Source organism: Xiphias gladius, chromosome 19, assembly GCF_016859285.1.
Source record: "Xiphias gladius isolate SHS-SW01 ecotype Sanya breed wild chromosome 19, ASM1685928v1, whole genome shotgun sequence".
Classification (NCBI taxonomy): Eukaryota; Metazoa; Chordata; class Actinopteri; order Istiophoriformes; family Xiphiidae; genus Xiphias; species Xiphias gladius.
In genome coordinates, this window is record NC_053418.1 from 27,703,316 (window position 1) to 27,716,657 (window position 13,342).

The 13,342-nt window shown below is 39.7% G+C and overlaps 1 protein-coding gene across 4 annotated transcripts in view; it reads right to left on the reverse strand.

Moving 5' to 3' along the window:
- The window catches only part of abca2 (ATP-binding cassette, sub-family A (ABC1), member 2), a 136,917-nt gene extending 123,971 nt beyond the window's left edge, over positions 1–12,946 (reverse strand). For 3 of the 4 annotated variants that reach the window (XR_005709489.1, XM_040154642.1, XM_040154641.1), the window contains exon 1: positions 12,569–12,946. Coding sequence is in view for 2 of the 4 variants with exons in the window: in XM_040154642.1 (XP_040010576.1) it covers positions 12,569–12,634 (66 nt within the window). In the remaining 2 variants the exon portion in view is untranslated. The remainder of the gene's footprint in view (positions 1–12,568) is intronic. The other variant, XM_040154643.1, reaches the window with a different exon arrangement.
- Positions 12,947–13,342: the final 396 nt, after the last annotated feature.

Genomic DNA, 13,342 nt, shown 5'->3' on the forward strand with positions numbered 1-13,342 from the left:
ATGTTGACGTCATTGATGTTATACTCTTGACAGAGCAACAACATCAAACAGCCTGTCCAGAGCATTTCTTCAGACATAAAGAAATAAACTGTCTCAGTCAGGGTAATGAGACATGATTATAGAGAGCTTTTCGAAACTACCACAAAATTACTGGAAGCAGTGACAGGTTTAACACAAGCACTGAGCTGATAAGGAAACAGCAAGACCTGAAAAAGCAATGCAAATTCACACACATCTATAGAGGGACCCAAGTCACCAGCGGTACCACCACGTACACTGAGGTGAAGAAAACACCCTAGAAATGAAGTGGGCATGGAGAGGGGTAGAGAGAGAGGGAAAAGTATTTATTTCATTTTCCTCTGATTTTGTCTTTTGTGTCAGTTAGATTTAGTTCTTTGTTGTCCACATTTTCATCTGAATAAAAAGTCTCAGGAAAATAAAATATAGCCAAGTCACAACAAGTCACGCTCATTTTATTTGATGTCAGTGAAACAAATGTTTAAAATTAGGAGTAATCTAAGAAAAGAATGTTGCTATCAATTCCTCCCTCTTTTGTCTCTCCTCTATGCCCCTAAAACTGGTGCCTGAGCTGGAAATGCAAGTCCTCCTCTGCACGTTCCTCCTGCGTGTCCATGTAATCCATTTCCTCAGGCATCCTTTGGGTGAGAGCCATGTTATGGAGGATGCAGCATGCCACCACAATCTGCACACCTTTTCAGGGTTGTGCAAGAGTGAACCCCCAGTGCAATGTAGATACTGGAATCTCATTTTAAGCACTCAAAGGTGCTTTCACTGATCGTTCAAGTGCTGATATGGAATCTGTTGTAGCTCCGCTGGCCTGCCGTTGTAGGATTAAGAACCAGAATCATGGTAGCACATAACATCCGACAACAACAAAAGAAAATAAACAAAAAGAAGAATCACAAACTTTAAAAATATTAAGAATGCTAGGTAAATACAGCCTTTAAATCTATTCACTTGCCAAGGATCCAGACGTCACTGGCATCTTTGTTGCTGATAATATAATAATATAATATATACTGCTATTCCTGAGGATGAATGTACCGATCTGGGATGGATACCTGGCCACAAAGTTGGTGATCTTCTGTTTTGCATCACATATTACTTGGACATTCACTGAATATGTGTGCTTTCTGTTTCTGTAAATGTGTTCATTGCATGCTGGGGCATGAATGGTATGTATGTGGTGTGTCTGTATATGGCTCCAATAACGTGAGGGAATTTGGTTATGAATTTGAATGTTGCGTTCTGAGTTGTCAGTTCATCCAGGAATGTAATTATTCTGTGACTGAACAATCTCCATCTTTTAACAATATTTTGTTCAAGCAGTTGTAAAAATGTAATCTGGTTTGAAAATATTTTTTCGGCAAATCTTTGAGGCCTGTGTCTATGTCTGTGTATAGCTGCAATTACTGCTGCCATTGTTTAAGGAAGTCATCTCCACAAAATCATAGCTTTTATAGGCCACGGCATCTTAATGTCTACTTTTCAGAGGTGGAAACTTTTCCCCACAAAACTTACACTTACCGTGACCTTAGTAAATCCAGCAGAATACACAATAAACCTCTGTAAACATGTCTCCTCATATTACTTGTGTCACCCCCCCTTAAATGCATATGCAATGAGGACAGCTGCGCATCTTGCAGTAATTTGCACAAATGACACACAGACTATGGCTCCAGTGTTCTGTGTCTGTTTGACACATGTTATGGGCCGTCTGAGTCACCAGTCTGCTTGTGTTGTTGGGGTCTTTTTATAGGCTGGTTGAGCACTACCTGAATGTCAGGTGTCCAGGTGGTAGTAGGCTAAGGTGGAATGTTTACGATGTCCAACTATATTGCTCCCAACTGTCACCGCATCAGCATTATTTCTGAGCCAAAAACCCCTCTTTAACAGCCAGCTGGAGGGTTTGAGTGACATATTGCAGGCTAGGGAGTCCAGCATCATCCATGGCATTTTCGTATTTTTGGCGTTGTCTCGGAGTACAACGTGGACAGAACTTTTCAGAATGCTCAAAGTCTGAAGAATATCATCAAACACACCTGCCCATGCTTGGTTGGTGTGTGAGCTCAGAAAATGCTTTGCTTGTAGCACAACTCGCTGGGAAGCAAAATCCACATTAATAAACTTAGCAGTTGTGAAGTGGATTGTAACTAGAGCCTGATCAATATATAACGGGTTACCGATTTTATCAGCCAATATTGGCTTATCACAGATATGTCAAATTCAAGGTATATCTTGTCTGATATGCACCGATATGAAAACTTTTTTTTTTTTTTTTTTTTAAACAGAACATAATGAAGAAAAAATGCTATGATGATAATGATAATTTAGAAACGGCATCGTCATATAGTTTGTCCAGCAGAGCCCGCTCTGACTTCATTGTTTACAATGATCACTGTCTTTATCACAGCTGCGCAGACAGGGGTGCGGAATCAAGCGGTGTCTTCACAGTAAGTTGGTAATTTGTGAAATACATTGCTTGTATGTTAATAAACAGCGATCACATAATTTTCCCTTTTCAATGTAACTACACACACACACACAGTGTTATGTTTGGATATTTCCAGAAAAAAAATATAGATAGATTAGTGTTTTGTGTCCTTATTCAGCAAAAACAACTGTTATTGTGTTCTGATGAATGAACTTGATGGCAGTCCTATTGACTTTATCTCTACCAATCATAAGCTGTGATATTTAACCGTTAAAGAACTGAGTCAATAAGAGTCACAAAATGGCGGATCACTGATTTACAACCATGGTTGGAGAGGTCTATGCTGTGTATCAAAGCACCCATCAGAGATTATATAATCTGTAAAGATAGTAATCTGAAAATTGTGTGTGATGTGGCGCTCTGCCTTCTCCTGCACAGAAACTGCTTTGAAGCGTGAAACCACCGAAAAAACCAAGCGCACAATTAACAAGCATTTAATTTGTTTTAAAACTGTGTCATCTTTGTCATTTCAAAAGCAACAATATACCTAATAATAGCCTTAGAATAAATCTTATTTATACAGCACTATAATCAGGATAAATTAAGCAATTTGCAAACGCAAAAAAAAAAGCGCTAATACCACATATTGTGCTGTTTAACCACCCTGTGTCACAGCAGGACAAATTCCTTCACCCCGACAGCCCTACTACAGTATATGTCTACCCTTCTTCAAATAAAACTTGAACATTTTTGGATTCTTTATGCAACTGGGCCATGATGCTCCTCTAAAGTAAAGTACTAGCTGGTCTCTGTCATAGGGACAAACATAAGAGATTGATGCTAATTAAAAGGTGCTAACCAGATCATTCTGCTCTGATCATCAATCTTATGGACAGCTTTAGTGAGCCTAAACCATGGCAGCGTGATTATGAATCTATAGGCAGGAAAGATGCAGCTGTTGCTATTTTATTACAGAGGCTCTCCAATGTATCTCTTCTGCCTCCTCTGAGTTTGATGTCTGAAGGTTGATTGGCTAAAAATAGCTGCCACCCCACACACACCCCACATGCACAAACACAAACCCTACCCTCTATCAGGCCACCAGGAGAGGCATCAGGCGGTAATAAGAATCAGGTGGCCTTAGGACAGATCCAGCCTCAGCTTTTAAAAACAGCACAAACATCATTACGATAAACCAGCTGACAGATATTCAGATTTCTGATGGCTTACTACCAAAACTAGACGGTCAAGGAGGTCTACACCCTGGTTAACTGAAGAAACATGTGGCAGGCCTGCAGGATACTGTAGTGCCAATGGCAATGTGTTTTGAATTACAAACATACTCTGTCCACTGTTAGAACAGCATATTTCTCTCGCTTAATCAGTAACAGTAAAGACAATCTTAGATTTCCGCTTGACACTGTAGTCAAACTTACTCAAGAGCAGATATCTCTTAGCTGCTCGCCCTTTACAGCTCATGATTTTTTTTAGACTTTTTCTGCCGGAAAATAGATGAGCTTAGATACACAATTAGTTCCTCATGTCCAGCTACTGCAAAACCAGATGAGCAATATGTTGAATCCCAAATCAGTACAGTCTTGGTTTTGACAAACTTTGAGACTTTATCTCTTGGAACAATGTCTGAACTGGCCTCTAAACCAACCACCTCCGTCCTTAACTCTCTACCATCTAAAGTATTCAAAAGATCTCTGGCCAGTTTTGGGACCTACAATGCTGAATATTGTTAACTCACTGTTAACTGGTATTATCCCCACTAGCTGTAAGACTGCTGTGGTTTAACCTCTACTTATGAAACTACACATTGATCCAGAGTCTTCTAATAATTATTGATCAGTTGCTCAGCTTCCATTCTTTTCAAAAGCACTGGAAAGTACTGGAAAGAGCTGTGACTTAGTGGAAAGAGCCCACAAACTGCATGTAACAGTGATCTTTTGAACTTTTTCAAAATGCGTTCAGGGCCTGTCAGTCCACTGAGACTGCATTTACTAAAGTGGTAAATGATTTTCTGCTTACTATGGATCCAGATTCCACCTCTGTACTTCTCTTACTGGATCTCAGTTCAGCTTTTGACACCACAGACCATTGTGTTACTCTTAGGCCGATTGGAAAACCAATTTGGCCTGGATCTCGCATCGTTCAAGTCTTACTTATCAGAAAAACAATGTGAAAGAGGATATTTGAAGTTGTTGAGTAGAGTGTGAGCAGAGCAGAAAAGGTTTAATTAAAAATAAATAAATAAATAAATAAAAATTATAACTTGCACAATTACAGTAGCATAGTGTCTACACAGGAGGTGTAGCACAAGCAGCGCATAGGCAGAACAGCAGCAGCAATAGCTTCAGTTATCCACCCGTGTCTACACAGGATGCATTCAGGCACATTACTGAGTTGTAGGTCACCTGCCTTTTGGTAGCACTCAGACCCCACATACAATCACTGGAGAAAAAATAGATGAAGTGTAAAAATATATTTTGGGCCACGTTTGTGGGCATTTGCAGAAGATCTGTTTCTTCTCCAGCATGTGACATGGACAACTGAAAAACACAGCTGAAGCACTATCTGTGTAGCTGTCATAATAATCTGATCTACACACCCTCTATATTTTAAATTTTCATGCCAACTGTTGAATAAATAAATATCCAGCAAAATGCTTTATGGAGCATGTGAGTAAATATGAATTTTGAGACTCCAAATTTAAATTCCAACTGAAATTAAATTATATTTTTTGTGTGCTCTGTAAATCACTTGTCAGTGTTCTCCTTTGAGAAAAGAAAAAAAAACAGAAACTAATAAGGTAGAAATTTATATTTTATAGTTTTTGGTTTCATGATGGCGCCTCCTAGTTTTGCATTAATTTGATCAAATACTATTCTGATATCCATACAAACCTACATTACATGTTTTATAAAGCAGTAATGTCATTACTGTATCATGGGCAGAGCAGACGGTCACACTGACCCAGATAGCAGCCTGCTATGCAACACAAGAGCCACAGACTTTGAAAAACAACCCACATTAGCTTCCCTGCTAAAGTCTAAAAAAAACATGGACACAAAATTTGTCCTGCATCTTAGCTTACTGAACCAGCCACCAAACATTCACCAGAGAAAAGTGCACTGCTAATGCCTTCAGCACATTGGCATGCAAACATACTTTAAATACCACAGTATTTAAAAAACAATCAAGTATGATTTTCAGTACCGTCAACAACATACACTACTTTTTCTATTAAATTGACACAGAGATGCTGTATTAATGTGATGTGTAGTGAACAACATGTGCCATCATAGGTCAGGCACAATATAGGCAACTGGTGGAACAGGATGGCAGCTGAGCTGAGAAAAATGGCGAGCACCGGTGGGGATACAGGACTCTCAGTTTTGCTTCAGATCAGATGATACAGGTGAGCCAGTCAACACAGACAAAGCTGTGTGCAATAGTTGCTACAAGAAAGTTGTAGCAAAAGTGGTTAACACATCAAACCGTTGTTGGCAAGGGTGGTCCACAAGTGCAGCATCTGAATGAATATTCAGCACAGCGGGGAACACAGTCATCCCGCCTATTTTTATTTCATAGATTCTGCCTTGAATATTTGTGTACAACATTCTACAATAAAGTTATGGGAAACATAGAAGTTGAAAGTTTCAAATACCCTCATTACCATATACCCTGGTAAAATGTTGGGAGAGGTATGAAAACATATATAGTGCCCAAGCCTATAAACAACCCATGACATGTAGGCTACAGGCAACTTTGTTTATTTGGTCTTTCGTTCCGTACAGTGTAACACTGGCACTCTGACAAAACGTTTAAAAAACACAATGATATTATTTTAGACTGAAAAAAGGGATGACTAAATGTGTTTTCAGTTGGACTAAGACATCCTGTTATTCAATGCTTATGCATGTTGGGTTAGTATCAAGTGGGTTATGCATTATATTATAAAACAGACAGCAAAATTCACTCTGCAATGACAAAAAATGATTAAATTGATGCAAAAATGTATCAATGGATTCTCTGTGTGTAGCGGTTGTCTGTGTCCCTTGTACTCATGACAGTTTTAAATTAAAGCTTAAACTGCAAAATAAGTTTTAAAATCCATCAGTGGGGCAGCCTACAAGAGAACTGAAAACACTTATCTTTCTTGCTATTTAAACATTTTTAATCCATCTCTCCCATCTTTCCACTCCCTTTCACTCACCAGGTGCAAAATATCCTGAGTATCGTCTCCTTCTGTAATTGTCTTGTCATGCCTTAATAAAGGGACCTATGCCTGAATGACAAAAAGCCATCAATATAACAGCTGGATTAGGCCAGCAATGTTATGTATTTCTTGTCTGGAAAGGGCTATATAAGCACAGAGCAGTATACAAAACATTCAGGTAGCAGCTTCTCATTTTAAGTCAGCACTGACCGTTACTTTCAAAGGTTAAAATGACAAACATCGCCAGTGGCAGATCATATCAGCAGTTGCTAATTATTGTTAATTCTGTGAGTGACTTGATGAAAGGTCAAAGTGAAACTTTTCAGGTTTGTGTGCTCTCTGCAAGCTGGTTTTTGCATTCGGCCAAAGATCAAGCTTCACTCTGTAACACCTATAATCAAAGTGCATTGCTTAGTGATAAGTCTTCCTTTACCTCGTAGCGTCATGTTTTTTCAGGAGTCACATTCTCCAAGGTAAATGTTTTTGGCTGGACCACAACAGCAGAGCCAGCCCAATGTCTGTGACTGACTCTCTGACTGACTGACTGATAAAGTTACAGCGTGAAAGGATGCTAACATTAAACCATTGTTCATTGCTCTTTCAAAATGAGTTAGTACTAAAAGTTTCTATTGCGTCATCAGGGGGTTGTTTATAGGCAGTGGTGCCAACTTTTTTTTATACAATTAACAATTAAGTGACTTTTCTTCACAAAAGCACCTAGCAACAAATCTAATCTGACTTTTTGGAGAAAACTAAGCTACTTTCCGTATAAGAGATTCGCCAGTATTTCCCAGCAAGCACGACGTTTGGCTTTCCCTCTGCAGGCACGCTTCTCTATGCGTCTCATTTAATTGACCAAATAGCAGCTGACAGAGACTTGAATGAGCTTCTAACTTTCTCTCTGAGTGATCATCTTACAAGTAAACATAGCTGAAATCACAGCACAGCTGTTGTCTTTCACTTATGTGTCTGGTGATGTTGTCTGACAACATTGTGGTTATAAAATTAGGATTTTAGCAGTGCAGAGCAGCAGCTTGGAAATGGCTTGGAAGTGACTGCTGGTTAACATGTGGTCTTAATGAGCCGTGTTTCAGTCACTATTTCATACTTGTTCCGTTGCCTGATAACAGAAACAGAAAAACATGTAAATGAGAACAGCTTTATTGGGAATTCGGCTGTATTAAATTACTGTATATGTGAGCACAGAGAGTGGGAGAGAAGCAAACAGAAAAAGCAAACAGATTTTGAACTAGTCTTGTTTAAAAACTTCTCAGTAATTTAAGATGGTCAACTTAATTGTTTTTGAACCAGGACCTTCAGGATTTGGAGCAGAGTGGAGAAGTACCTTCTGAAAAATAAGGTGTGACAAAATTAGTAGGCTACAGCTGTTTTAATTTCAATTTCCAAGTGCCAGATATATACTTAATCAACATTGCAGGTCTTCTGCTGCAATATTTATGTTTTAGTGGCCTTGGATGAACATCCTTTCCCACAAACCCAGGGCTGTAATAGGTTAACATCACTAACTTGAGGGACTAAGGCCAGTCAAGTGATGAGCTATTAGAATAGTGAGGGCTGAAAACTGTGGGTGGGTATCGTGGATAAGGGAGAAACAGTTACAATGTGCAATATGTGCTGGAAAATTTTCAAAGGAATTATGCAGAACAGTTTGTGTGGGTGGGTAAATCAGCATCTAAGTACCTAGAATTATATAGTTGGGGTACTATAGAGGTACATTTTTGGTCCACTGCTGTTTAGTCTGTATAGCAATGATCTCCCAGATCTTTGTCTCCCTGGTATTACCTATCAGATGTACACCAATGACACAGTCATCTAAGTACATGTGAAAGATAATCAACAGGCTGCACTACACAAAAGCAATGGTTCACATTCCAAATTGTCTATATCTTAATTAAAAAAAATATATATGTATGTTTTGAAAAAAGGACAAATCTGGTTACTGACTTTGAGGTTTTTGTCCAGGGACAGAAAGCTCAGGTAGTACAGAAGTTGAAATACTTGGAAATCATAGTTGATTCATAGCTTTACTTGAAGAAAACAAGAAAAGAAATTTAAGAATACCGTGAAATCAAATTTGGCCAACTTTAGGTTTTTCAGAACTATTTTAACTACAGAAGTTGCAAAACTATTTATGAATGCAACGATTCTCTTCACATAACAGACTGTTTGGCTTGTTGGTCTCAGACATGTAAAACAACCCTCAAGCCAATTTAGACAGTATACAAAGAAGGCTTGAAGGTTCTAGGGAAAAAGCTGAATCGTCACCATCATTGTGATATTTTACTAATAAGAACTTTTAAGTTGGGTCAATTTAGTAAAATATGCAGATGCCAGTCTAGTTTTTAAGATATTTAATGTTCTCGCTCCTTCCATTTTGACTGAATTTATAGAGGAAACTACAAGTAGGCACACTAGAGCTGCTAATAGACAAGACTGCCTAACCACCTAGGCACCTAGGTGACAAGGAAAAGTTCATTTGGCCAATCAGCCTTTTCTTTCCGAGCATCACATTGCTGGAACACACTTCAAGCTGATTTGAGAGACTTAACAACAAATGGTATTTTCACTAGAAAGTTGAAAATTTGGTTTCTGGAGAAACCAGAGTGTCAACATGATGTTTGATATACAGTATTTTCATCCTGCTCTGTCCATTAGTGTGTGAGTGCCATATCTGATGTCTAATGTTGGCTGCCTCATGTGCCTGGTTATTCAACTTTCTTAAACTCACAAGAATTTGAAAGAAGCTAATGGAACAGCAGCTAGTCAGGAGGTGACCTCAAGACTTAAGGACTCTGTTTACTGGGCGTTTGAATGACAATGTTGGTGATGACACAGCAAAAAGTTAGTCATACAAAAAGATAGGGTTCACCAGGTCCACACCCCACTGTACATGTGAAAGTGGATCTTTATACAACAGGACAGAACAGAAAGAGAAGCATTGTTGAAACAGTCAATTTTCCACTGTGAACAAAGAAGTGAGTCACACAAGTCTCTTACATCTCTAACATCAGATGGCAGTCATTCAAACATGTCCACCAACCTAAACCCTCAGTCCCACTGTCATTTAGCAGCTAGAGACAAATATTTTTCTTAAGAGTTGGTGGAGACCAAACTGGAAGCTGAAATGAGAGGGAATTTTGGACTGAAATTCATCAGTTGGACAAAAACACAACTCCTAATGAATGCTAATGCCAAATAGGCAACTGTTTGCTAACAAGTCAGTGCTGTGTTTACACAGGATTTATACTCCTTCCACACTACATTTCTGTAACTTTCCAAAACAGACGATCCGACATTTACACCCAATTCACACTGACTGACCACTCAAGGTGAAAAAGGAACCAGACATTGTGCTTCTCTTTCTAGCTCTCTTTTTTCATTTGTTATAAAACTATTGGTGGCACTTTAATTGCAAACAGCCCAGTGCAACACTATGAATATCTTCCTGTAGCCATTTGGAACAACTATAAACACATTTGATTTGACGCCGTCGGACAGCATCTTAAAAGGAGGGGTAAGCGATTCTAATCCAACACTTTTTTGTCAAATTCAGTGAATCTCTCGTCACACATCTGGTGTTCCTACCCAAAGGGGTTGAACCGAGCCATACAACACTATTCCAGCCAATCAGCAACAAGGGGCTTTCGTGCTCGTGCATAGCACAGGGGAAAAAAGAAGAGAAGAGGGGAGATGGGGAAAAAGGGACAGTGGGAGCGAGAGAAGGTAAATCTGGCACAAGCTAATGGATAGTGCCAATTTAAGGAGTACTTGGGGAAGGAGAGGGAGCATTCTACCCTTCCATCGCCGCCAAAACACCGTCAGAGTTTTGAATGGTATTGATTGGGACTGCAGACGAGAGACTGGTGGTGGCGTTAAGGTGAGCGCATGGAAGGCGGCAGCCTGACAGCAGAGCATACTCCACAACATAATCGCATTGTCAAGAATGAGAGATGGCCAAGGAACTGCTAAAGAGGAGAAGGTCAGAAGAACAAAAACTGAAAAAGAAGTGATATGATCAGGCAAGGGCGAAGAGCCGAAACTGATATCAGTGAGGCTTTTCCAACAGCGGAGAACCCACGGTCCGACTGGGAAAGAAATTCAGACCTGGATTTATCTGCTGTGACCAGCCCACACCCCAAATAACGGGCACACAGAGGGGGCTGGTAAAGAAACTGATGGGGCCAGTAAAATCTTTAAAAACTTTATGGAAGTTTTGACAGTCCACCGCCCCCCAACGATGCGGCAGCCCACCAGGATTTGTCCCAGTTGTCCTGATGGCCAGTCCAACTATTGTGGAGAGATCGCTGAGAGTTGAAAGGCATGAAGATGGATGCAGAGGTAGCTCTGTTTCTGCTTGACAGGTGGGTAACATTAATTTTGCTATGTTTCAAAGCGCTAATAGGTCGGTATTGTTTTGTCGCATTTGCTAATGTTTATGATAGCTATTCCCAACTGGTTAGTTAGCAAGCAGGTACTGGTGTCACATTTGTGTGCCGGTAGCATTAAATTAATTTTCCTTTTTAGTTTGCTAAGATATGGTGTTGGTGTGATGTTAGCTATGGTAGCAGGAGAGTTATCACTGTCACAGTATCACAGTTTGCTGTCTCTTTGTTTGCTCTATATCATGGTATTTGTCCTTAAACATTCAAAGGGTTTTATAGCCATGAAGACCAAAAAACAGGAGTTTGCTAGCGCAATGGTATTATTTGCAGTGATGCATAATTTGAAATGCTATGCCAGATAACTTTACCTTCCTGGTTAGCTTAGCTACCAACCTACGGTCCACTCTTCTGTCACTGTAGTTTTGTAAAAACAATCTAAACATCTAACTCTTGCTAGTTGTTACTCTGTTGTGTTCAGGATGTTGTGTTTGTGCGCTTGTTGTTTGTTGGATGAAATTTTATATTATAAGGTTTGTTTTGCTTCAGCTATGAGAAAAAGTATCCACTTCCACGCCATATAAGACGCTCTCGATTCCACCATTGTGTCGTTGCCTTGGCAGTGCGCGTCCATGAACTTGAGGGGTGGAGCACTGAATGGAGTTTTGTATTTGTTCTGCTGTTGAGTTCAAATTTCAACAGTCTTTATCCAGAATCACTTACTCATCCTTTAAGAACTAGCTGAGATACTGTCATATGATCATTTGCTCTAAAAACAATATATTTTCATTCTCTCTGATAATAACCTAAATCCTCCAGCCATAACTAAAGTGGCAACATCAAAAAATCTGTATAATATTCCTATTTCCCATACATCAGGATATGTATGTTCACTCTCTAGAATAGTCTTAATCAGGCGGTGAAAAAGGTGAAGTCTGACAATGACACACTGTTTACATGTTTTGATGTTAGTATGAATCACTTACCTTATCTTGTAATCCTATGATATCAACATCAGTCATGCCTATCACATTCTTTGCAGTTTGTGGATAGAATAATATAAAACCTTGACCTCATGACACATCCTGGGCTTATACACACTGCACAGTCCTATTCAAAACTGAGGGTAATAAACACAGACTTGGCATACACAACTGTTGTTTGTATACAAACAACAACCTGTTTGACAGGATAAGCAGGGACAGGGCTTCCACTTCCAAACATCCTGACAGTATACCTGTGGGGCCATCATCATCATGCTCCTTACTAAGCTCACTGCAGTGTTGTTCTAATGTCTGATGGTAACATTTGCAGACAGAGCAGGTGCTGGTAGAATTAACCCAAATAACGGCAGTGGGCAATGCAGCAGCGTAGAAAGCTGAAACGACGCCCGTGTGCATTCCAAAGACGAGAACAACCAAACACGACTTGTTCTGCTCCTCTCTAAAGAATGAATAGACTGTCATACGAAAAAATGTCATGTCTTACCGGTCCCCTCCTCTTCAGAGAGATGTTCTTCCACAGCAGGAGATGGAGCTGATGCAGGAATCCCATTTTGCCTCCCACTTCTGCACCAGTCTGTCCTAAATTCACCAAATTAGCATAACGGCGGTGGCCTGTGACTGGATTTAAATAACCGGGGAATTTCTATCCCATCGCCAGGCAACCGCGTGCCTCTAACGGTTCCGAAATGTGTCGGTCGTCGCAAAGAACAAATAATATTAAGCTCATCCAAACAGTTTGTCGGACCGAAGACTGTTTATTTGCCAGTGACTAAAGGTACACCGCGTAACGCAAATGTTTGTGTTCCGTCTGTCATCCTCCGTGTGTCCGGAGAGCACCGGCTAACCTCTACCGATGCGTGTTTGGCTTTACAATGGAATGTTCGGAGTTGGAGCAGGATACCAGCGGGAATAGATAAAGTTAACCGGAGTAATGAAAACGAAGACTTCCGGCCTAGCCTTTCAAAGCAAAAGCCCTCCTAATTTGTATATTTGCCATAAAGGAAGCACCCCTTAACCCTTCAGAAAATTCTGACTAGTGACCAAAAAGGACTGTATTTTTATATTATGTTATTTTTAATTAATGGTTATATGATATTTACTGTAAATTTTATTTCCCGAGATGATGCTCTTAATGCTGCCCTTAACATACTGCCAAAATTAAACTACTGAAGAAATACTAAACCCTTTATTTATTTATTGGATTGAAAGTAGTCAAATTCACATACTGAGCCCATGTACTTGAGTCTGCCTGTAAAAT